This window comes from Syngnathoides biaculeatus, chromosome 13 (genome assembly GCF_019802595.1).
Source record: "Syngnathoides biaculeatus isolate LvHL_M chromosome 13, ASM1980259v1, whole genome shotgun sequence".
NCBI classification, from domain to species: domain Eukaryota; kingdom Metazoa; phylum Chordata; class Actinopteri; order Syngnathiformes; family Syngnathidae; genus Syngnathoides; species Syngnathoides biaculeatus.
This window is the reverse complement of record NC_084652.1, coordinates 23,927,915-23,953,261: the sequence shown is the minus strand read 5'-3', so window position 1 is coordinate 23,953,261 and position 25,347 is coordinate 23,927,915. Positions and strand designations below refer to the sequence as shown.

The 25,347-nt window shown below is 44.6% G+C and overlaps 1 protein-coding gene across 1 annotated transcript in view; it reads left to right on the top strand.

Moving 5' to 3' along the window:
- The first annotated feature begins 982 nt into the window (after positions 1–982).
- pappa2 (pappalysin 2) overlaps positions 983–25,347 on the top strand; it is a 135,716-nt gene continuing 111,351 nt past the window's right edge. The window contains exons 1-7 of the mRNA XM_061838216.1: positions 983–2,225; positions 8,619–8,851; positions 9,507–9,728; positions 10,057–10,655; positions 15,796–15,944; positions 23,452–23,591; positions 25,122–25,275. Coding sequence (XP_061694200.1) covers positions 1,466–2,225; positions 8,619–8,851; positions 9,507–9,728; positions 10,057–10,655; positions 15,796–15,944; positions 23,452–23,591; positions 25,122–25,275 — 2,257 coding nt within the window. The 5' untranslated portion in view covers positions 983–1,465. The remainder of the gene's footprint in view (positions 2,226–8,618; positions 8,852–9,506; positions 9,729–10,056; positions 10,656–15,795; positions 15,945–23,451; positions 23,592–25,121; positions 25,276–25,347) is intronic.

Sequence of the window (25,347 nt, the reverse complement as noted above, 5' to 3'; positions counted from 1 at the left end):
TGCAAAATGTGCATATTTTGAATTCACTGACCTCCCCAATCTCAGCACCAATCAAATTTTGAAAATATATTTGTACACAACCTCTTACACTACTGAGATTTAAGGAAGATATGCATAACATAATATATTTGACTGACCAACATAATTGTGACGTACAAGATCAACACTAAACACTTCTCGAGTAAGAGTCCATTGTTGCTTCAACAGCAGATTTAAATGTACAATTCATTTTGAAATGCAGAACATGCCAACAAAAATGAATTGAGGTGTAACTGACCTAAAGAAGTTGTAAAGGCCTAATGCTGAAATATGACACAACTACACAACATGGAAATATTGAAAGAAAGTGCCAAAATGTAATTAAACTACAACAAGTTGAAGTACAAATAAGCATAAAAACACATTAATGTGAATGGTGATGTGTTGTTGTATTGGCGAGGTGAGACATGGATAATTAATATCGAAACTTCACTGCCAGTTTCCTCTTCCCTTAGGCATCATGGGGCTACACGGGACTGGGGCAGGGTGTGGGGAGGATTTCCCTTCTAAAACAGAATTATGAGGCAAAGGTAGGACAGCCTCCTCCACCACACTTTCCCCATAGTGATGTAAGGGCAGGCATGGTGGAGAGGGGGAGCGAGAGAGAGAGCGCAAAAGAGAGAGAGAGAGAGAAAGAGAGAGAGAGAGAATCTTAAATTGACTCCATGGAATAGAGTGGTGGATTGAAGCAACCCTCTGTGAAGTGCTAACAGACTCACACCAAAACCAAGAGGAGCAGACACATGGAGCGGGATGGGGCTTGATTGGACTAATACTTGCGTCCCCTTTCATTGATGGTCGTTGAGGTCTGCTCTGACACCTTGCATCAGATTGAATTCAGGAGGGGGGGGGGGGGGGGGCTGATTACTCCGATTCACCTTAAAGCCACATTTTGGACCTAGGACACACTACGTGGCAAATGTCAGGTAAAACAAGAGATTTTGTGGCTGACTACAAACTTCCCTAATTCATTGAAGCTTGGTCAATTGGGAAAGCACAAAATGCAATGAATGCTTAATTAAGTTGCAATTTATCATCGTAGTCTACAGATGCTTGGAAAAAAGTAAGGAATCTTTCTGAAAACTCATGAAAGACTCGAGAAAGAATTGCCCCTGGAAAGTAAACATGACTGGATAGGGGACAGTTTAAGTAAGTTAGTAAGTAAGTTTCTTTCGGCTTGTCCCTGACGGGGTCGTCACAGCGTATCATCTAATGCACTTAAATTGAAGCGATGAGTGGAAGTAATATTTTGCATTTATATTTGTAAGTGAAAAACTTCTTCAATACACCAAAAAAGAGAGGGTCAGGAAAATTATTAAATATTCTTTTCCCAACAAATGAAATCTTTTTATTTTGTGGCAAAGAAGTAGTTCTAAAGCAAAGTCGTAGATTTGTGTGTCATCTTGATATTCAAAGTTGCACCAGTATGTTGTCAGTCAATTTCCTTGCCGTCGCCGTCGTCTTTGCTACCAATACTTGGCTGACGACCGCCAATCCGCTGAGCCGCTCCAAACGCGCCTTGGCCCGGCGTGCAGACAGTGAACTGTCCCGCCTGGCGGGTGAACCTTGCGCTATCTCCGGCTACCGGAGACCCCCGCAGCAGCCCCGAGCGAGTTCCCCGGCTAAACACCGCCGTTCATTGGCCATTACGAGGACAAAACGGGGGGAGCTCCATACCGCCTCAAGCGCTCCTGTTGGTTGCAAAACGGGTTGCAGCTTTGAGAAGGAGGGCGCGCCTGGATCTTTTCATGACAAGGAAGACACGCAGTTTCGGACCTTAATACTGAAAAATGACCAGCAAAGTCGGCCATCGCGCGGCTCCAGGTTTGAACGTAGCCCCCACACCTGGGTCAACTCCAGCTCCACCGAAATCTCGCACTCGACCGGGATCCAAGTGATTCCAAAGATTCAGCAAGATGAGGGAAATAGTACTTTCGGGGGGAGTCCGGAGGACGGGAACGAGGACTTCCTTGGAGATGTGGATCCTGCCGTCAGCAGCGCATTTCCGTGGGGGAACCCCGTGCCCAAGGTCCCCCCTTCTTGGATGACCAGCCTGTATTTTAGGGGACGCCAAGAGCAGCTGCGACTGAAGCCGTCTGCAGGGGTGGAGCTGCCCAGGGACAAGTTCAGCCTGGAATTATGGGTCAACCCGGAGGGTGGGCAGAGCAGCCCTGCCGTCCTCGCAGGTGGGTCACACGAGTTATCATGCATTACATAACCTTGCTTACTTGGTGTGGTAGACACACATTGAAGTGATTATTCATTTGATGAATTCAATTAGATTAACAAAATTTTCTGCGCTTTCCCTGAACTTATTTGTGTGTTGTGTTTTATGCCAATGTAAGAACCGGCACACAGAGCACGCAGGCTGTCAAACAATACAAAGATGAACAAGTAGTATTACAAAAAGATATAGAAAACGATGGACTCTTTATTGTGGTGAATGACTTGGGAGACACATTAAATGCGTATAAAAACACTGAACGCAACCTTTTGCTCCTCCGTCCCCAGCTTGGCAGAACCTGGTGTTTACCTTGACCACACAAAAAAGGATGAACAATATAAATATGGTTAAAATATATCAGGTTTAATATTTACTATTTTTGGCTCCAGTCGTTTTCTGATCAGATAGGGGAGAAAAGATCACTACAACCCCCAAACCAAAGGATAATTGCTCAGGATAATTTTTGAGACAACAAGATCTGACAAACGGCCTTTTGCTGACTTTGAGTGAAATGGAGGGGAGAGTTGTGTGTGTTGGGGTCTGTGGGGGGCAAATCCAACCTGAATGTCGGCATGTGTATAGACTGCTTTAGTCCACCTTCAGGATTTTTTTTTTTTCAAACCGTACAGTAAACAAATATTTTGAGCTCAAACCAAAAGTAATGTTCCTGTAGTAACAAATGACACATTGACCACAGGCATCCAATGAAAATATGCAAGGAAAAGATGGCACATGATGTGGATGGCTGAAATGCTGTGAACAGATTTTAAAAAAAAAGGTCTTGGAGAAGCAGCAACCTGTTGTGGTTACAGCAAGTGGCTTCAGGGTGATCGTGCATGTGTATCTGGGCATAAATATTTGTGTTTTCCAAAGTTAGAGCCCATTTCCACTTTAAAGTGACCACAAGGCCAAACACTGAATATGATTTACAGAACTACAAACTACTGGAAACAACACATTACACAACATAATGACATCATGTTTTCCTCAAACCGTTGACTTCTATCACTGAAATCACATCACTTTTGCTCCAAAGCCCTTTTTTGTTTTGTTTTCTTTTTTTTTTTTGTTGTTTTTAATAATTCAGAGGTGGACTGACTGGTATGTTTCAGGTAATTGTCCTATTCTGTACTCTAAGAGCACTTGACCTTTAGGGCAAAAATGAATATGATACATCACAACCAAGAGGAGCAGATGCATGGAGTGGGATGAGGGTTGATTGGACTAATATTTGTATCCTCTCTTATTCTCATTGAGGTCTGCTCCGACACCTTACCTCATCTTGCTTTTCAATAGGTGGATAGCCAGACATTCTCTTGCAGGATTTTTTGGTTATTTTGTGACCTTTATGATAAGTCATCATGCACTCTTGGAGTAAATTTGTTGGCTGACCTCTCTCGAGAAGGTTCACTATTCACCAGTTTTCATTTTTTTTTCCATCTATGGATAAAGACTCTAGACCAGGCAGCATGGTGTAGTAGCTGTAGAGCATTGGCTTCACATTTCTGAGGACCAAGGTTCAAATCGCGGCTCCCACCTGTGTGGAGTTTGCCTGTTCTCCCCCATACCTCTATGGGTTCTCCGGGCACTCCAGTTGCCTCCCATGTCCCAAAAACATGTATAAATTGGAAACTCTAAATGGGCCCTAGGTGTGATTGTGAGTGCGACGATTGTCTGTCTCCATGTGCCCTGCGATTAGCTGGCAACCAGTTCAGGATGTACCCTGCCTCCTGCCCGATTACACTCGGAACCCGTGTGAGGATAAGTGGCTCAGAAAATGGATGGATGGGTTTAGACTAGGTGTGGCCAACCAGTCAGAGCTCAAGAGACCCATTTTGTACAGTGTTGCAGCAAAGAAGCACATCATACACATGAACATAATTCCATCCTCAGACATACCTTTCTTCTGCCATATTTTTTGTAAATGTCACACACCAACATGATAACAATAGAAATCGACTACTACAGAGTACTAAGACCACAGGCCGGTAATTTAAAAAAAAGTGTGCTATCATCATCTAATGAAACACAAAAATCGTGGTCGGGAGACACAAGGGAGACGTCTTCTCTAGGGCCAAGGTTGTCCCCCTCTGGGTTAACTCTCGTTGGACAGATGAGCTGGGTGGCGGGAACAATAAAGATCACTGTTCACTGACGCAACCAAACTGTGTCCGCAACTACTGTAATGAACTCAAGCAAAGCGTCCATGCACGCATATAAAAAAACAAACAGAATTTCGCTATGCTTTTCTGCCTCCACGAGAGCTGCATTAACAGATGTGGCTCGAGAGCTGAGGGTTGACCAGCCCTGCTCTCGACCATGGTTTGTTGGAGTCCCAAATCCTTTGAAACGGCTTTGCAACCTTTTATCAAGTGACAGGTTTTTATCACTTTATTTCTTGATTATTCTTGTTTTTTTTTTGTATAGTGGCATGATGTGCTTCTCTTTAAAATCTTGACACCTACTTCACTTTGTCTAACAGGTACCTTTTGTGATATTTTGCGTTCAAACAAATCTGGTAACAATCAGACATGGGTGTGGCTGGTAAAATTGAGCTCAGCTTTTCTCTATCGGTATCTAATCACAGCTAACTCATGATTTAAAAAGGGGAGACAATTCAATTTTATAAAGGACCAGATAGGTTTGGATTCCTCCCCATCAATAAAATCCTTGTTTAGGATTTGCATTTTGTATTTATTAGGTTGTGTTTTTGGGATTAATATTGCCTTGACTATCCAAAAGAATTAAGTGTGATAACTGTGCAGTGATTTATTTAATAATGAATACCACTGTCAGCTGGTTATTTGAAAGAGTAACACATACATCACACAAATTAAGGGCAATAAAAGAACTTTGGTCCAGTACCTTAGCTGTCCTGATATTGAGGGAGACCTCAAACTGTTATGTCTACTTACATTTACTGTGATCAAAGATCCAACACCATTACTGAACGTTTTCTCCTTCATTGCCTCTCTTTTTTTGTGGCTAGAAGGAATCTGCTAATATGCAACGAAAAAAAAAAAGAAATAATGAGTCTATTGGATGTCTGCTGTTACACTTCTATATGTTGATGTTTTAACATAGAACACATCTTAAAACGCAATCCATCCATCCATTTTCTTAACCGCTTATCCTCGCGAGCGTTGGTGGAGTGCTGGAGCCAATCCCAGCTGTCAACGGGCAGGAGGCGGGGTACCCCCTGAACCAGTTGCCAGTCAATCGCAGGGCACGTCGAGAGAAACAGCCGCACTTACAATCACACATAGGGGCAATTTAGAGTGTCCAATTAATGTTACATATTTCTGGGATGTGGGAGGAAACAGGAGTGCCCGCAGAAAACCCACACAGGCACGGGGAGAACATGCAAACTCCACACAGGTGGGTCCTGAATTGAACCCGGGACCTCAGAACTATGAGGCCAATGCTTACCATCTGAGCCACCGTGCCGCCACAATGCAACATGTATTGTTTTTAATTAGGTGTAAAAGTGATGGAATAAAAGATCCCATGAATCCTGTCTTTCATTTTGGATTTGGTGTTGCGGGTCTCTGATCCTCTTTGAACAAGTTTCTATGCAAAATGCAAGCAGATTAAAAAAACAAAACAAAAAACTTCTGACCCCGGGCTTCTAGTTGGAATTCCATTTATAAAATACTTTATTCTGCCTGAGGATTTCCATTCTTGAGTCAGAGTATTGAGAGGATGGGGAAAGTGCTGTGGTGCTTGTAGCTCGAGAAAGACGGTAGTGGCAGCAGTTTGATGATGCATTTCCATCCGTCCGTCCATCCATCCATCCATGCATTTTCTGAGCCGCTTATTGTCACGTCGTGGGGGTGCTGGAGCCAATCCCAGCTGTCATCGGGTAGGAGGCAGGATACACCCTGAACTAGTTGCCAGCCATTCACAAGGCATATGGAGACAAACAACAGTCGCACTCACAATCACACCTTGGAGCAATTTAGCATCACCAATTAATGCATGCTTTTCGTGAAGTGGGATGAAACCGTGAGAAAACTCACAAAGACACGGGGAGAATATCCAAACTCCACACAGGAAGGGCCGTGATTTGAACCCTTGGTCCTCAGGACAGCTGTGCAACCGTGCCGCTGTAATACATTTCACCACAGAGGGCAATCGATATCCAGAGAAATTTGGATGTAGAAAGAGTTGGCTGCCAGTAGTCCTAGACTTGTCACTGACAGTGTAATGGTACACACGCCTGATTTTGGTGAAGGCAGCATGGGATTGATTCCCGCTCAGGGATCGTGTTGATATCTTCCCTGCGATTGACTGGCAACCAGTTCAGGGTGTGGTCTGCCTTTAGCCTGAAGCTAGCTGGGACAGGAGCTGGCTCTCCTGTAGCATGCGACCCTCTTGGGGAGAAGTGGCTCAGAAAATGGACGGATGGACAGTCCTAAACTCAACCCAACTGAAATATCTACATTATGTTAGAGTGACTTGGGGACGGACGAGGAAGAGGTGCCAGGCTGTTGTGGCTGCATATATTTCTCTGACAGATTCAAGATTCGTGACCATTTTCTGAAAGTGTACAGTGTAAAATTTACTTAATATCTTATTTATTCCCTGTTACTCGAAGCTGCTGATCAGAATTCAGGCATCCATTACAAAAACATTACACAACAAAATACTGTTAATATCCAAGTTTAAGATACACATATTAATCCTTTATTTTGTAATTTGTATAGAGTGACAATATATTAATTATATAATTATTAAAATATGATCAATATATACTAATAAATAAATATTATAAATATAATTAATTACATTAAAAATATTTTAGGTTTGAATCTATGACCATCTAACCACGTGCTAAGGCTTAATTAAATGGGTCAATCATTTAAGTGGAACAGTGATTTCCTTAAGTATGTTCATGTATTATTTTCTTCACAGTTATTGCCTTTACAAACACCGACAGACAGGGTTATGGAGAGAGAAGGGGTTCCCTGACCTTTTGTTGTCCCATAGTTTTACATCTGTGAAGCAGATGTCTTTCTGTTGAAAGAACAGATGGAAATATCCAGACCTTGCTTTGACTGTCTGAAATGTCTATGTTCTCTCTACTTTTCTGTACATGTCTGAGGCTCCATCTATTCTCTCTGGCTTTTCTGTCAATGTAGTCTACGTGGCTGAACAACTGAAAATATGCACTTTGAAAATGTGTAATTTTATTGCATTTCTGTAAGGCCCACAGCACACAGAGCAATGCAGCTGAATGTGACTTCATAGTCATGCAGTGTGTGAAATTAAGCAAACAGTTTTTAGAAGTGGCCAACCATCAAGTACTAGTCTTGCAGCGATCCGGAATTTGGATTGCAAGTGAACAGCACCGCAATGTCACAAATGTCATGACCAATCAGAATGCCATGCCATATCTCATGAGCTTTCATACGGTACCCACTATATGTTGTGTTTTGCAATTATATTTTACCATATTTACAATTCCATCTTTACCTGTGGCTAATAAGTGAAGCGTATAGAGCCTATGTAGCCTAAGTCCATGTGTGGAGTCAATGAATGGCAATGACCTCTCAAACATCCGCACTTACTCCATCATTTCTCTTTATAGTATAATATAGTTACATCAGACAGAGCAGTTGGCTTCTTCCTCGATAATTGCACAGTGTTGTTTGTGTTAAAAAAAACAAACAAAAAAAATAAAACTAAACTAAACAAAAAAACAAATACAGTACCCTATATACTGGCGGCACAGTGGCAAAGCAGTAAAGCATTCGCCTCACTGTTCTGAGGACCTAGGTTCAATCCTGCCCCCGCCTGTGGGGGGTTTGCATGTTCTTCTAGTGCCTGTGTGGGTTTTCTCCAGGCACTCCGGTTTCCTCACAAATCCCAAAAAGCATGCATTAATTGGTGATTCTAAATTACCCATAGGTGTGATTGTGAGTGCGACTGTTGTCTGTCTCCATGTGCCTTGTGATTGATGGCAACTAGTTCAGGGTGTACCCAAAGATAGCTGGGATCGGCTCCAGCACTCCCGTGACCCTTGTGAGGATAAGCAGCAAAGAAAATGCATGGATGAATGGATAGTATACTGTATATACTTCATTTTAAGTTTTTTCTCGATAATGTCAATGTCAGGAGTTGTACTTATTTTGTTGCAGCAATTGGTTATAGGCTGGTGTCTGGTGGAAAGCCAACGACTATTTTTTCAAGACTGTCACATTCCACTGTGTCGCTCATTGTGTAGCAGACCTGGTGACATTGACAAAGACAATGGGAAAGTTGCTTGCACCTGAGCTTGAAATATATGTTTCTACTATATTTTGTGACAGAAATGTGTGTCAGAATATGGTACATTTTTGGCTCCATGTTTTAGGTGTGTACGACAACTGTTCCCATTCACTGAGTGAGAAGGGCTGGTCAGTCGGCATTCGCACAATGGACTCCACAGGGACCAAGGACGCACGGTTCTACTTCATGCTTCGCACAGACCGAGCCTTGAAATCTACCTTGATCCTCAACCACCAGCAGTACAGAGCCAATACCTGGACTCACCTGATTGCGACTTACAATAGCCACAACATGACCCTGTATGTTGATGGTGCGAAGGTGTGTGATTTTAAGATGTTTTACATGCAATTTATTGCAACATTTTCATTTTTTCCTTTAACATCGCTTTTCAGTAGTACTGTAAGAAAAAAAGGAATCACCTGTTCTATGGTCAGACCATGGCCACAATGAAACCTTTTGTTAATGCTTAACATTCTTAATTCACTTCGAAAGAGTAACTACCACTGACAACAAGTGATGGTGCGTTAAGTGACGCTGCAGTCTTTAAATAACATGTAAATTATTTTCTCTTAAAAACTGCCCTTTGTTGAGCTTGTTCCCTCTTGGATTAAGTAGATTCAAAAAGGAAAAAAGGCCCCCTCTCCTGAAAGAAATAAAAAATAAAAACAACAACCAACCATACAAACAAACAAAAATGAAAGATCACATAATGGATGCCATGACTAAGTTTCAAAATGAACAACTAAAATCTTAAATTCTGAGGTTCCATTCAAGTATTTTCCAAATAAAAAAAACATGTAATTTGATAAACTAGTCATACCAAGTAACACCTCTTCATATTGTCATATAAGGACAATAAAGGTTTTTGATTTGATCCGATATATTTTTTTTCTCACAATATTTATTTTGGAATTGATTAATTAAAAATTCAATGGTTTCTTTCTTGTCTTCTTGGCTATAATTCCCCTCTCAGGTCGGAGAAAGTAACCTCCAGTTGGGAAGTCTCTATAGCCCCTTCATGAAGACCTGCAGAATTTTCATCCTGGGCAGTAACCAATCAGTGCAGGGACAGGGCTTTCGAGGCCATATAGGAGGTGTAATCTTGTGGGACTACGCCCTCTCTCATGAGGACCTGCAGATGCGACCACTCCAGAAGACAGAACCTCTTCTGGCTATGTGGGGTGACTTTAAAAATGTAGCTAACTTGGATTTTGTCTCTTTCATGAGTCAACTCTTAGGCCATGTCAACATGTACATGGAAGGTTTTATCATACAGCATGTCTGCATGAAAATTTGGCTCTCAAGAGCATTTTACCCTAAAAGAAGCCTGATAAAGCAGCATTAGTTGCGAGTCCTGACAGTTCTGTTGCTTGATGTAGATTATCACTAGTGCTTATCTTTGTGAGTTTTCAAAATATTTGTGTACGTGTCGACGTTGCCTGTGTCCCATTTGATAATCACGCTGCACTCTTTAGTCTGCTGCATTTGCAACAGCAACTAAAATGTTTACTTCCTGTTTTAAGGTGGAACAGATATGGACTCCGCACAAAATTGGATTTCATCCAGCTGTCATCGCCACTCCCCTGCCGGATTTAGAACTTGTCTCCTCCTTCTTGCCACCACCCTGTGGTCTTACAACCTGTGACAACACTGACATCATTTATGGCTACAACAATTACTGGCCGCTTCGTGGACCCAAACAAGTCCGCTATAGGATTGTCAACCTTTCTAATGATGATAGTAGAAATCCCACTGTGTCTCAAGCCCAGATTCACCACCAACACCAGGCCCTGATTGATGCCTTTCGCCCATACAATATCACCCTAGAGTTGACTGTGTACACAGTCAGAAACACGAGCCTCAGGCAGCGTTTCATTCTTAGCAACTGTCAAGTTGGGAAAATTGGGAACCGCCATTGTGATCCAGAGTGTGACCACCCAAAGACAGGCCATGATGGAGGGGACTGCCTCAGACTAGGGCCCTGCTATACCTGGAAAAGGCAGGATGGAGTTTGTAACATGGAATGTAACAGTATACACTATGACTATGATGATGGAGACTGCTGTGACCCAGAAGTGACAGATGTTCTCAAGACATGTTTTGATCCTGAGTCACCTGACAGGTGAGTTAAAAAGATCATGTATATATTGTATATATATATATATATATATCATGTCATTATCCAAGCCGCGTATCCTCACAAAGGTTGAGGAAAAGCTGGAGCCTATCCCAGCTAGCTTTGGGTGAAAGGCGGACTACACCTGAACCGGTATATAGCAAAAAAATTAGTTCGGAATTATTCGCAAACACTGCAAATTTCCATCCGGCAGATCCCATTGCTGTGAAGGCCCTCATGTGAGGACAGGTTTCCCAATTTGGCTAAGTTGTGCAAACATTACCGAGCTGTCCCAGTGCCAAGCATACTAAGCAAGATAATAATTTTTAATACTATCTCAGAACTATGGGCTTGAATCTGTCAATGTCGAAGCTCCTGTATCGCTCCTACATTTGGTGTCAGAGCTGTTAATTTTTAGTACAGACTATTACAAACCAATGTCTCCTCATGTTATTAAAAAATACACATTCACACACACACAACACACACACAAACATATATATATATATATATATATATATATATATATAGAGCTGTACTGAAAGACTACCTATGACATCATAAGTGACTAGTTAAAGTCGACTTGGGGTTCACACTAGTGCAGGGGTGGTCAATAGCGAGGCAGTCTTGGTCGATCGTGGGACGGCGTGCCTAAAAACCCCAAAAAATGTCAGCCAATGTTCCCTCTTGACTGAACGCGAGCGCAATTCTGCACTGCTGATGCAGTCTCTTCGCAGATATTCTCCGTTGCACGTAAAAAAAAAAAAATCCAATGTAAATTGAAAGCTGTTCAGTTTGTGGCATTTTGCAATGTGATTCAATGAGTGAGGGATGACCGGTTGTTACATCCAATGGCACAATTCTCATATGTATTGTAAAAAAATTAAAAGAATACAGGACACAGAACTTTCTCTAACAACGACTGCTGCTCCGCCACACTTTCTTTTTCCTATTTTACTTTACACCCGCCCCCAATCCCCGCTCTTAAAGACGTATAATTACAAATGTTACAGTACTTACACAGCCCATCAATGTGTTTTATAATGACAGCGTCCACCACCGCTGCTTTAGTTGGCAAAACAGTCTGGGAAACGTAGAGCAAAGACAAGCTGGACATGCTGCTCATGTTTACTTTCGAAATTAATGAAGAAAGTTAAAAAGAAATGCTGTTGTTTTCAGATGCAATGACTGACAGGGTATGTGACTAATCTAAGAAAAAGTGGCTAAATTAGACGAGATTTTCTCTTTTCAAGTGGGAAAGGTCTGGTCTGAAGCCAGCCAAAGTAGAAATTGCAAGATGAGATGGTGTGTGATTTTAAAATTACACCTTAGCACAGCCTGATCCAGGATGAAAGCACATAGAATACAGTGCACAAAAAGCTAATTCTGTATTTTAAATATACATATGTATTTATATGGAGTATAATACATCACATAACATTAATAACAGACATTAATAACAGACATTCTAGCAGAATCCCCTGTCAGAAGGAGTTTCAACTCGGGCCTCGGGAGGAACTTCACCCAGGTCTCGGGAGAGGCAGGGATATTGAGTCTGAGTGGGCCATGTTCCATGCGTCTATTGTCGAGCCAGCCAACTGGAGCTGTGGCTGTAGGGTTGTCGGTACCTGTCGTGGTCGAAATCCCTGAACCTGTTGGTGGACACCAGTAGTGAGGGATGTCATCAATTTGAAAAAAAGGAGTCCTATCGGGGCTTTTTGGCATCCTCCTCCTAAGGCAGCTGTTGGATACTGACTGGCCAAGCGGAATGTAGCTTTGGTGGTTGCTGAGTTAAATTCTCGGGAATGGGAAGAGTTTTGTGAGGGTATGGAGAACGACCTTTGGGTGGCTATGAAAAAAATTCTGGTTCACCTTCTGGTGTCTCTTGGGGGGTGGGGGTTAAGCAGTGCACAATAAATCAAGTCCATAGCGGAGCTGAGTGCTGCTGATCTCGACTTGGGACGTTATGAATCGGTGGGAGAATACTTTGAAAACCTCAATTCCATTAACACGCCTTCCCATGAGGAAGCACAGTCTGAGGTCTTTGAGGTGGACTCTCCTATCTCTGGGGTTAAGGTCAACGAGGTGGTTAAAAAGCTCCTCGGTGGCCAGGGATGAGATTCACCTGGAGTTCCTAAAGGCTCCGGATGTTTTTGGGCTGTATTGGTTGACACGTCTCTGCAATATCCTGTGGACATTGGGGACAGTGGTGCTGGATTGTGAGACTGTGGTGCTGGTCACCCCTTCTAAGAAGGGGGACTGGAGAATGTGTTCAACTACAGGGGGATCGTGCTCCTTGCAGTTCCTGATAGGGTCTATTCAGGGGTGCTGGAGAGAAGGGTCCATTGGGAGGTTGAGTCTTGGATTCGGAAGAATCAGTGTGGTTTTCGCCCTGGCCATGGAGCAGTAGACCGGCTCGTTGCCCTTGGCGGGGTATTCGGGGATGCATGGGAGTTCACCTTGGTAGTCTGGCAGACCATGTGTTTTGTGGGACTGGAGAGGGGGTTTGTTGTATGGGGAGTGTTTCAGGAGTGTCAAGGCCCCTGATGCAGGCTGTTCCGTCCCTGTGCAACCAGTGTCGGAGTTTGGTCTGCATTGCCGCTGGTGGGTCTTGGACTCTGTTGGGCCTCCCTTTTGTCTCGGATTCTATTCATGGCATTTGTGGACTGAGTTTCTGGGTGCTGCCAAGGTGTGAATGGGGTCAGGTTTTTGCTTCAGTATTGTATCTCAGCTTTTTGCAGATGATGTGGTTCTGTTGGCTTCATCAAGCCGGGATCTTGAACTCTCACTGGAGCGGTTCTCAGCCGAGTGTGAAGGGACTGGAATGAGAATCAGCACCTATCAATCTGAGATCATGGTTCTCAGTCAGAAATGGGTGGAGTGCACATGTTTTGGAAAAATCTTTATCTGACACCATAAGCAAGGAGACAATCTTGTCTTTGAAGATTTTTATTACAAAAAGAAATGAAAGTCTTTGCAAAGAGAGGAAAAGTTACAAGTCTTACAAGTTGTCACTCCTTACCAAAGATCAGACTAAAGGTCTTTTCATTATATTTAAGTGAGATAGAGAAACAAAACAAGACAGTTATCTATGTCCAGCTGTATACACATGGAGCCATTAAGAACAACATCACATGAAGAACAGCCTGAATGGGAGATCTAGAAGCACCAACAGGAGAAAACCTGTTAAAGTTTTAGGTAGAACCAATAGAAGTAATATTCTGTATATATGTAAAACAGAAAGCTTTCAAATCCCCCCCCCTTTGATTATTCCAATCTATTCAATCTACTACTATCATATTAGTAAACCCCAGCGATCAAAACACAAACATAAAAAACAAAGTAATCAAAAAATTCAAATTAATGACCTAAAAGAAAGTAAAAGCAATGCAAAGCAACTAAATACTAAATGTTAATGAGCTAGAAGAAAGTAAATCAAAAAGTAAAGCTAAGATATAAAAATGAAACAGCAAATCATCATCAGTTATCCCTAAGTTTGTGGAACTTCTTCTCTTTCACATTTTCTCTCACTTTTTTTCACTGTTTTGCATTTTTTCTGGATGTGACCTTTTTTTATGGAACTTGTTAAACTCCTTATCTTTAAACGAATCTTCTGCTAGAGCATGTGACTTCTTCCCACAGCAATAGCATGCATCAGTTTTCTGTTGTCTTTTGTCTATGTTGTGCACATTGCACTCAAGTACATGGCATTCTTGCGCTTTCTACTGTTGCAGCTCTGTAGCGCCTTTGGTAGCAGCTTCCATTGATGTAGCCAGTTGAATGGCACGTCAGTGTCAGGTCTTTTTCTGTTGACAGTCATTTTTGTATATTGTCGTTGTGCCTGCCACATACAAATTTATCTCGCAGTGAATCTGTCAGACTTTTTCCAAATGAACAATGCTCAGACAATCTTCTCAATTCTGCTACAAATTCAGCAAAAGACTCTGTTTCTAACTGGTTTTGTTAATGAAAATGAAAACATTCAGCAATGACGAGAGGCTTTGGATTCAAGTGTGTTTCTAAAGCAGTAACAATATCTTTGTCTGGAGTCAATAGGCTGTGTAGTAAATTACATATCTTAGCTTCCATTACACTAACATCTACCTTTTCGCCATCTGGAATGTCGTTTGCAACAATGTACTGATCCAACCTTTTGACGTATGTTGTCCAAAACTGTATGTTATCCAAAATGGTCCATTCTTCTAATTATCCCCACAATAGTTGGTGCAGTATTTCCCGTGATGTTAGACATTTTTACTTAATGTGCTAGCTTCTATCATGGCCAACAGGTAGCTTAGTTCGCCAGTTGTGACTTTACACACACACCAGAATGAGTGCTTAAAGAGGAGGACGCAATTCATGTGTCACATCTTGAAGCAGGCATAGGGTGCAGGTGGTGATGGACCGGTCTCAAGTTGGAGTCCAGAACAAAAAAAAAAAAAAAAAAGAAATGAGGCAAATTTAATTTTAATTTTAAATTTGTGCATCAACATATACTTGAGTGGTGTAAATAAATGTTTTTCTGTGTGAAGAAATCTATTTTCCATTATTGTACTCTTCAAAATATTCTGGATTGTTTAATTTATGTTAAAATTAAAACAATTCTCAGATCCTCCTAGAATTGTATTTTATTTTTTTACGCCTTTATTATGTCTTTGGTGTCTGCATCTCTGTGATTTGGAGTCTTCAGTTAACCTGCCATGAATGTTTTTTGGATGAGGGAGGAAACCGAAGTACCTTGGAGAAAACCCACGCAGGCACAGGGAGAACATACGAACTCCACACGGGCGAAATGTTTGAGGCCAGGTTCTCAGAACTGTGAGGCAGATGCTATAACTAGTCAACCACTGTGCCGCCTGGTTTTTCATATGTTCAGGAAAGTTTCTTTGAGACTGAATCATTGCCTTTCTCTGTAGCACCTCTGTGACTGGTGAACAGTCAAGGGTACCTCACCTTTTGCTAAAAGTAAGCTGGAAAATGCTCCTTCCATGATCTATCACAAGAAAATAGAGGTTGGATGTTGAGGGAGTCTGTTTGATTTATCTGAGGATTGCCAACTAATAAATTAAATATTTCTCTGCTTCTCTTGTGATTTGTTTGATCAAGAAGAATAATTTTTTTTCTTTGACCTATTCCACTTCTACAGGACATATATGAGTGTGAAAGAACTTAAAGAGGAGCTTCACCTGAGTGGCACAGATATGCTTAATGTTTTCTTTGCCAGCAATTCTGTACGAGAAGCTCTGGCAGGAGCTGCAACCTGGCCATGGGCAAAGGAAGCGCTTACACATCAAGGTAATGAATACATTAGTTACAGCAAAGAACTAATAATACTATAAAGACCATCTATACCTGGAGTGGCAACACATTTTTGCCGTGTGAGCTACTTTGCTTCGCATGGAGCTTCTGTCTCAGCAGTTTGAACAAATCCCCATTGTCATTGCCCGTTGATAAAATAAACACTGTATATATATATATATAAATGCAATCACACACACACACACACACACACACACACACACACACACACACACACACACACACACACACACACACACACACACAAGTATATAAATAATTTTATAGACTGTTTTTCATAGGTGGTCCCCATACATTCCATGAATGCTCTAGTGTCAGCAGTTCTGCGAAACAACCTTGTTGGAGCGTTGTATTTATATTTGTGTATTTATCAACATTTTTGATAATTAGCAGGAAAATCATATTTCATGGTGAATGACACACCTACGGTATGAGAACAAGAGGAAGAAAAACAAGAAGGAAACATGTCCACCGTTTTCCAAGGAAGATGAGTTCCTGGAATAATAGATAAATAAAATCCTGGGTTGTCATCTTTATCTGGAGCTGCACCAGCATTTAATGTGTTCTTCCTTGGCCCGTGCCACACGCCTACAGAAAGTTATGGACAGTATAAATAAATGATATATGGGTAGTTATGGGTATCATCCTGATACAAACATAAAAATACTTCCAAAGCATTTCATTCGTTCTCTGGTGGCTGTAATGATCTCATCGCTCTGGCTGATTTAAGAAGCAACATTTTGATTTTCGGAATACTTTGGAAAGATACATTCTTTGATGAAGTTGAAATGGTGATTTTGTGAAAGGTGTATGTTCTTTCTCCCTTATTTATCCCTTCAGTTTCTGCATTTGGCATCTTATGTATCCTTAGTTATTGTCCCAGTGAGATGGAGAGAACAACATGGCAGAGATTTCCTGGCATAGTGCCACTTTTCCCTCTCAATCATGAGACCACTTTCCATTGGAAAAGGCAAAGGACCCCAACAACAAAACACTGAAAACGCCAGTGTGGGCTCGATACAATTGCATCAGATTCCCATTATACAGCTATTCTTAATTTATTTATTACCTTTTTTCATGGCACATCTTTGCAAATGCATAAAAAAGTTGGTAGAATCTTTGCCATGAAACAACGAACATTTGTTTTCTCCTTGTGAGGTAATAAATATATGCAAAGTAAAAGCAAAGCAAATGTATTTGTATAGTGCATTTCATAAAGAAGGTAACTCAATGAACTTTACATGATTAAAAGCATTCAACTACTTAAATAAAAACATTTGAAGAAGTAAAGAATTAAAACAGGTTTTAGTGCAAGAAATATGACTGAAAGGTGGAAGTACTTTTAATCTGGATTTGAAAACACCTATAGGTGACTTGCAGGTGACGTCACATCGGTATTGGGAGGTCTCATTTCGCTGGTTACATTAGATTACATAAGACGCTTTTTGACTTCTGAGACGATGGTGCACACGTGTTGCATTATTGGCTGCTATAACAAGTTCAGCAAAGAACAGACGTTTTTTCAGATTTCCGAAAATAATTACGCACCAAGGACCCAAAACAGAAGAAATGTCGAGCAAACGGCAAGTGAAGTGGCTCATTAATATCTCGCGTGCAGATCTCACACGTCCCACAGTTTCAAGTCGTGTGTGCAGCGATCACTTCATAAGTGGTAAGTTTAAACCTAGTATTGCACTTTGACCATATCCTCCTACTGCTGTTTTTACATTTATGTGTTGTTTGCTGTGTTTTATATGACAAGACTAACGGTGTTTGATTGGTCTACATGTACATGTACATCCAACTCAGCTGCTGATCGAAATCGGGCAACAATTAAAACCTTTTCTTCAGACAACGTTTTGCAGATGACACTCTGAATCCACCCGCTTACAAAGTAATTGTAAGCCTCCAAGGACTTGTAGGCCTTCATCTGTTGGTTAGTAAGGCTGTTGGTTGTAAGCACGAAGTAGTTCACAATGTCGGGGTATTCCACTCTCGGCCAACATATTTCAGTCGCAAAATCAGCCTTCGATAGACTATACGGGTCCAGATCCTCACATAAACTGATTTTTTGCCTGTAGTAGGGTTTCAGATCCTCGAAATACTTGGAAAACGCCATAGAAAGTGCAGATACAATGAACGCGATGCTGGTATGTAGACAAACTTTAAGAACTGTTTACAACCTCCCAAAATGGCTGACACACAAAAAATTCTTACCCACAATGCACTTGCTCTGAAGTTGTGCAAGTGACCTATATCTGGGGCTAACCTCACCTCTGTTGGCAAATTTTTAATTTTTTTGCATCCATCCATCCATCCATCCATCATCCATCCATCCATCCATCCATCCATCTATCCATCCATTTTCTACCGCTTCTCTGGGTCGGGTCGCGGGGGAAGTAGCTTCAGCAGAGATACCCAGAATTTTGTTTCCCCAGCCACTTCTTCCAGCTCTTCAAGCGGGATCCTGAGGCATTCCCAGGCCAGCTGAGAGACATAGTCTCTCCAGCATGTCCTGGGTCGTCCCCGGGGTCTCTTTCCGGAAGGACAGGCCTAGAAAACCTCACCAGGGAGGCGTCTGGGAGGCATCTGGATCAGATGCTCCAGCCACCTTATCTGGCTCCTCTCAGTGTGGAGGACCAGGGGCTCGACAGTGAGCTCCCCTCGGATGACTGAGCTTCTCTAAGGGAAAGCCCGTACACCCTGGGGAGGAAACTCATTTCGGCCACTAAAGTCCGGGATCTTGTTCCTTCGGTCATGACCCACAGCTCGTGCCCGTAGGTGAGGGTAGGAATGTAGATCGACTGGTAAATTGAGAGTTTGCCTTTCGACTTAGCTCTCTCTTTACTACAACGGACTGATACAAAGTCCGCATCACTGCAGAAGCTGCACCAATCTGTCTCTCGATCTCCAGCTCCATTCTTCCCTCACTCGTGAACAAGACCCCAAGATACTTAAACTCATCTACTTGAGGCAGGATCACATCCCCGACCTGGAGAGGGCACGCCACCCTTTTCCGACTGAGGGCCATGGTCTTAGATTTGGAGGTGCTGATTCTCATCCCAGCCACTTCACACTCGGTTGCGAACCGCTCCAGTGAGCGTTGGAGATAACAGCTTGATGAAGCCAACAGAACTACATCATCTGCAAAGAGCAGGGATGCGATGCTGAGGCCACCAAACTGGACACACTCTACGCCTCGGGTGTGCCTAGAAATTCTGTCCAGATAAGTTGTCAACAAAATCGGTGACAAAGGGCAGCCTTGCTGGAGTCCAACTCTCACCGGAAACAAGACTGACTTATTACCGGCAATGAGGACCAAACTCTGACAGCAGTCTTACAGGGACCGAACAGCCCGTATCAGGGGGTTTGGTACCCCATACTCTCAAAAAAAAAAAAACCCACAAGACTCCCCAAGGGACACAGTCGAACTCCTTCTCCAAGTCCACAAAACACATGGAGACTGGATGGACGAACTCCCATGCAGCTCTGAGGATCCTGCCGAGGGTGCAGAGCTGGTCTACTGTTCCATGGCTCGGATGAAAACCACATTGCTCCTCCTGGATCTGAGATTCGACTTCTCGGACGCCTCCCTGGTGAGGTGTTCTGGGCATGTCCCACTGGAAAGAGACCCCGGGGATGACCCAGGACACGCTGGGGGGACTATGCCTCTCGGCTGGCCTGGGAGCACCTCGGGATCTCCATGGAAGAGCTGGGAGAAGTGGGCAGGGAAAAAGAAGTCTGGGTATCCCTGCTGAAGCTACTTCCCCCGTAACCCGACCCCGAGAAGCGGAAGAAAATGGATGGATGGATGGATGGATGGATGGCCAAGCGATTTTCCCGGGTGAAGCTGCCTCTGCCCTGCAGTGTGGACGTGAATTAGTCCAGGCATTTAAGCCTTGAGTTTGACTTCCATTTGCCAGTCTGTTGTGTTTGTGTGTGTGTTTGACAGTGCGTCATCGTGTCATGAACGGGATTCGAGGGCGGACCCAAATGCACGACTCAGGTGACAGGCAAGCGGGAAGGAGAAAGTCTTTATTCATTCCAGAGTTGGTAACCGGCGAGTCAGTCAGCACAAACAGCAGGAACAGGAGCGACAGGCTTACAGGGTAGGTCGGGAGACAGGCGTTGGTCGGTACACGGGAGGTTGGCGTCAGGAATGTGGAAATGCGGGAACGAGGCATGGGAGGCAATGATCTGGCGAATACCAGTCATCCTCTGAGTTCTATAAGTACCAGGGTTAATCAGCAGAGATGAGGGGCAGGTGTGTGCCTCCTAATCATCGTATGTCTGCTGGGACATGCCCAGCCAGGGCTAAAATATGACAGTACAACCCCCTTAACGGCCGGCACCAGACGGCCCAGGAGCTTCAGGATGGACCGCGTGGAAGTCACTAATGATGGTGGGGTCAACAATGAAGCGGGAGGGGATCCAGGAACGCTCCTCCGGGCCATACCCCTCCCAATCCACCAGATACAAGACTCCTCCCCCTGCCTCTGCGACGAGAAGACAGCAGACGGTGCACCGACTACACAGGCCCACCGTCTACCATGCAGGGAGGCGGAGGAGCCAGTGGTGACGGACGAGTTGGACGGAGCCTGCTCACATGGAAGCTGGGGTGGACCCTCATCAACCTGGGGAGCTTCAATGACACGGTGACAGGGTTGATGACCTTGGTGACGGGAACGGACCAACGAACCTGGGAGCAAGCTTACGCGATTTCGTCCACAGAGGAAGATCCTTTGTGGACAACCACACACTTTGTCCCACCCTGAACGTCGGTGCCCTTCTACTCTTGAGGTCCACTGGGGACTTGTAGGAGCTGCCCATGCGCACCAGTATCTTGCAAGCTGCTTCCCAGGTCTGCTTACAGCGTCTCACCACCGCCAGAGCGGATGGCACCATGGAGTCTGTGGCCATCGATGGAAATAGAGAGGGAGGATAACCGTGCACTACGTGGAAAGGAGCCATACCTGTGGAGCCGGAGGGCAGGGAGTTGTGAGCATACTCCACCCATCTGAGGTGCTGGCTCCATGTGCTGTGGTCACGAGACGCCAAGCAGCGTAGGGCGGTTTCCAGGTCTTGGTTAATCCTCTTTGTCTCGCCGTTGGACTGTTGGACGGGGGATGGCCAGACGTCAGGCTCGCCGTAGCCCCGATGAGGGTGCAGAACTCCTTCCAAAAATGCGAAACGAACTGTGGACTCCTGTCCGAGACGATGTCTACCGACAGCCCGTGGTAGCGGACGACCTCGTCCAGCAGCAGCTGGGCCATTTGCTTGGCGGACGGGATCTTTGGGGCCGGCACGAAATGGACCACTTTGGAGAAACGGTGGACGGTGGAGAGCACCATCGTGTTCCCCTGGGAAGGGGGTAGCCCGTTGACGAAATCCACAGAGATATGTGACCAGGGACGCGAGGGAATTGGCAGTGGCCGCAATTCCCCCATTGGTCTCAGGCGGGAAGTCTTGTTGGCCATGCATACCGGGCAAGCGTAATCCCTCACGTCCCTACCCAGGTTTGGCCACCAGAACCGCTGCTTGACGACAGAGCATGTCTTGGTTATGCCCGGGTGGCAGACAGTCTTCTTGGTGTGTGCCCAGTCAATGTCGTCACCCTGTAGTGACAGGACCATGAACAAGCGGCTGGGAGCACATCCGGCTGGACCCTGCCTCAAGACCGCCTTCACTCGTGTCTTGATTGCCCAGGTGAACCCGGACACGAAGCAGGCCTCCGGAAGGATTCGGACGCTGGCGGGCTCCATGCGATCCCCCTCGTGGAACCGCCAGAGTGCATCCGGCTTGCCGTTCTTCGAGCCTGGGCGGAAGGAAAAAGTGAAGTGGAAATGTGTGAAAGAGAGTGGCCACCTGCTTTGCGGGCATTCACCCGCTTTGCTGTCCTCAGATATTCCATGTTTTTATGGTCGGTGAGAACCACGATTGGCACTTGCAACCCCTCCAGCCAATGTCGCCACTCTTCCATCACTGTCTTGACCGCCAGCAGTTCGCGGTCACCCACATCTGAGTTACGCTCAGCCGGGGGGTCAGTCTTTTTGAAAGGAAGGTGCACGAGTGAATCCTACTGTCCTTTGTACACCTCTGGAATAGAACCACTCCTATCCCAGAGTCCGATGCGTCCACCTCAACCAGAAACTGCCAGTCCGGGTCCGGCATGATGAGGATCGGCACGGTGATAAAGCTTGCCTTGAGCCTGTCGAAGGCCTCCTGACAGGTCCTGGTCCACTTGAAGGTGTTGCGGGGAGATGTGAGAGCGTGCAGAGGGGCAGCAATGGCACTGACGTTCCGTATGAACTTATGAAAGAAGTTCGCGAACCCGATGAACCTCTGCACGTCCTTCCGACAAGAGGGAGTGGGCCATTGAAGGACTGCGTCGATCTTCCCGGGATCCATTCAAATGTCCCCTTCTGCCAGGATGAACCCCAGGAAAGACACGGAGGCTCAGTGGAACTCCCACTTCTCCACGTTCACGTACAGCTGATGCTGCAGCAGCTGCTGAAGCACCTCCCTGACATGTCTGATGTGGGAGGTCAGGTCTGAGGAAAAAAATTAGGATATCGTCGAGGTACACAAAAACGTTTCTATTCAGTTTTTCCCAGAGCACATCATTAATAAAGTGGGATCCAGGAATGCTCCTCCGGGCCATACCCCTCCCAATCCACCAGGTACAACCCCCCCCCCGCCTCTGCGACGAGAAGACAGAAGACGGGGCACCGAGTACACAGGCCCACCGTCTACCATGCGGGGAGGCGGACCGTAAGTATGCAACCATCTTGTAGTGCTTCCCCTCGTTACAGTGTGCCTGTGCCACTATAGTTAAGTCACGTTTTTGTTCATGCTTTCAATTTTTGCCTCATAGCCATCGGACCTCCTTTCATGCTTTTGGACGTTGCCTGTACCGTGGCACTTTTGTGCCTCTGCCTTCTAAGCTTTGCCTTGTACTTTGGACCTTGTTTCAGTTTTATTGGACTTTGACGTTTTGCCACACATTTTAGTGCTTCCACCTTTTCGGACTGTTTTGCTGTATATGACCTTTGCCTGAAATAAAACGACCCTCAACATCATGTCCTTGCCTTGGAGTCCTGCATTTTGGTCCTGTCCCTCGCTGCTTGCCCATGACAGTATTGAATTATGTCTACTTAATACATATCATTTGTTCCTTTTCATTATTCATGTGATGGAAATGGAAGTGTTTGTCTTGAAAGTGTTTCATCATTTTATGGAAATGGTTGAGAAAAAAGATGTTGTAACCAGGGGTTAATAAAACAAGCATCTCAGTCTGTTGTCAATTTAAGACAATCCTTCAGTTTTGTTAGAATGAAAGAGATTTATGTCTGATTTATCCCCAAGATAGCGATAAGGAGACTTTGAATAATCAAACAGATAGTGATGTGATTATCAGTGTATTACTAGCTCATAAAACGGTGATACTTAAAGATTACTGAGAATATTTAGGTCTGTTCCTCAGGTGGAATGGTGCTAAACCCATCCTACTTTGGCAGAAGTGGACACCACAATACGATGATCCATGAAATGGGCCACATATTTGGACTATACCATGTCTTCAAGGGAGTGAGCGAGCGAGACTCCTGTGATGACCCATGTCAAGTAAAACAGTTGTCCACATTTAATTAGATGATGTACAGTACATTAAATAGTTCAATGTTTTCTTTTTATGGAAGAAAAATTTTGCTACTTCATATAGAAACTTTGCTCGATAAAAAAAATGAAAGAAAGTGGCCCTTCCTTGAGGTGGAGGGTTTTGTGTGTCACATTGATCCTAGGAACCCCTTTGTAGGGTCACCCATGGTAAACAGGTCCTAGGTGAGAGACCAGACAAAACACAAGTTCATAAACCCCTATGATGAATAAAAATAATGTGTCTAGGTTACCCTTGCCCATATGTGGAATCCCAGGGCACCCCTCTGAAGCCAGACCTGGAGGTGGGGCTCAAAGGCGAGCAGCTGGTGGCCGTGCTTGCACCCATGGGGCATGGCTGAGCACAGCCCAAAAGGGTAATGCCGGTCCCCCTTCCCATGGGTTCATCACTTGAGTGACGGGCCTTAGGTGTCGGGAGCAGTCCCAGATAGGCAGTGGCCAAACGTGGGGACCTTGGCAAGCTGATCAACAGCTACAAAAACAGGCTCTACGGATGTGGAATGTAACCTCTCTGCCACGGAAGGAGCCCAAGCTGGTGTGTGAGGTCAAGAAGTTCTGACTAGATAAAGTTGGACTTGCCTCTACACACCACTTGAGCTCTGGTACCAGTCCTCTTGGTTGGAATGGAATGGTTGGACTATGTTCCACTATGGAGTTGTCCATGGCACTAAGCGGGTGTATAACCACCTCCAAATCAGCACCTCCAAATCTGAGACCATGGTCCTCAGTCCGAAAAGGGTGATGTGCCCTCTCCGGGTCGGGGATGAGAGCCTGCCTCAAATGGAGGAGTTCAAGTATCTTGGGGTCTTGTTCATGATTGAAGGACGAATGGAGTGGGAGATCGATAGGTGGATCAGTGCAGTGTCTGCAGTGATGCGGCCTTTGTATCGGTCCATTGTGCCAAAGAGGGAGCTCAGTCGAAAGTCAAAGCTCTCAATTCACCAGTCGATCTATGTTCCTACTCAAGCTGTGGGTCATGACTGAAAGGTCCCGGACACAAGCAACAGAAACAAGTTTCCTCAGCAGTGTTCCGGCTCTCTCTTAGAGATTGGGTGAGAAACTTGGTCATCCGGGATGGGCTCAGGGTCCAGCTGCTACTCCTCCATTGAGAGGAGCCAGACGAGGTGGCTGGGCATCTGATTCTGATGCCTCCTGTACATCTCCCTGATGAGGTCCTTCGGGCACGTCTCACCGGAAAGAGACCCCAGGGGACGACCGAGGACATGTTGGAGAGTCTACGTCTCTTGGCTGGCCTAGGAAAGCCCCGGGATCCTCCCGGAAGAGCTGGATAAAATGCCTGGGGAAAAGGACGTCTGGCTATCCCCGCTAAAGATACTGCCCCCACGACCCAACCCAGATAAGCGGTAGAAGATGGATTGATGGATGAAATTGGCTTGTCATCTGTGCAACGGAGATGACCCAGCTGGGTAGAGGTTTTCATTGACTTGTTTTTATTTGTTCTGTCCTGTGTGTATGTAGGAAACCACACCCTCTATGGAAACAGGAGATCTGTGTGCTGACACTGCACCAATGCCCAAATCCAAAACCTGCCATGATCCCGGGGCTGTTAATGATACATGTGGCATCACCACATATCAGGACACCCCTTACAACAATTACATGAGTTACACAGGTGAGTAAATTTGTAAGAATATGAGGGATAAACAAAAATGAACATGATGTTATTTGCCGCCAAATGTTAACC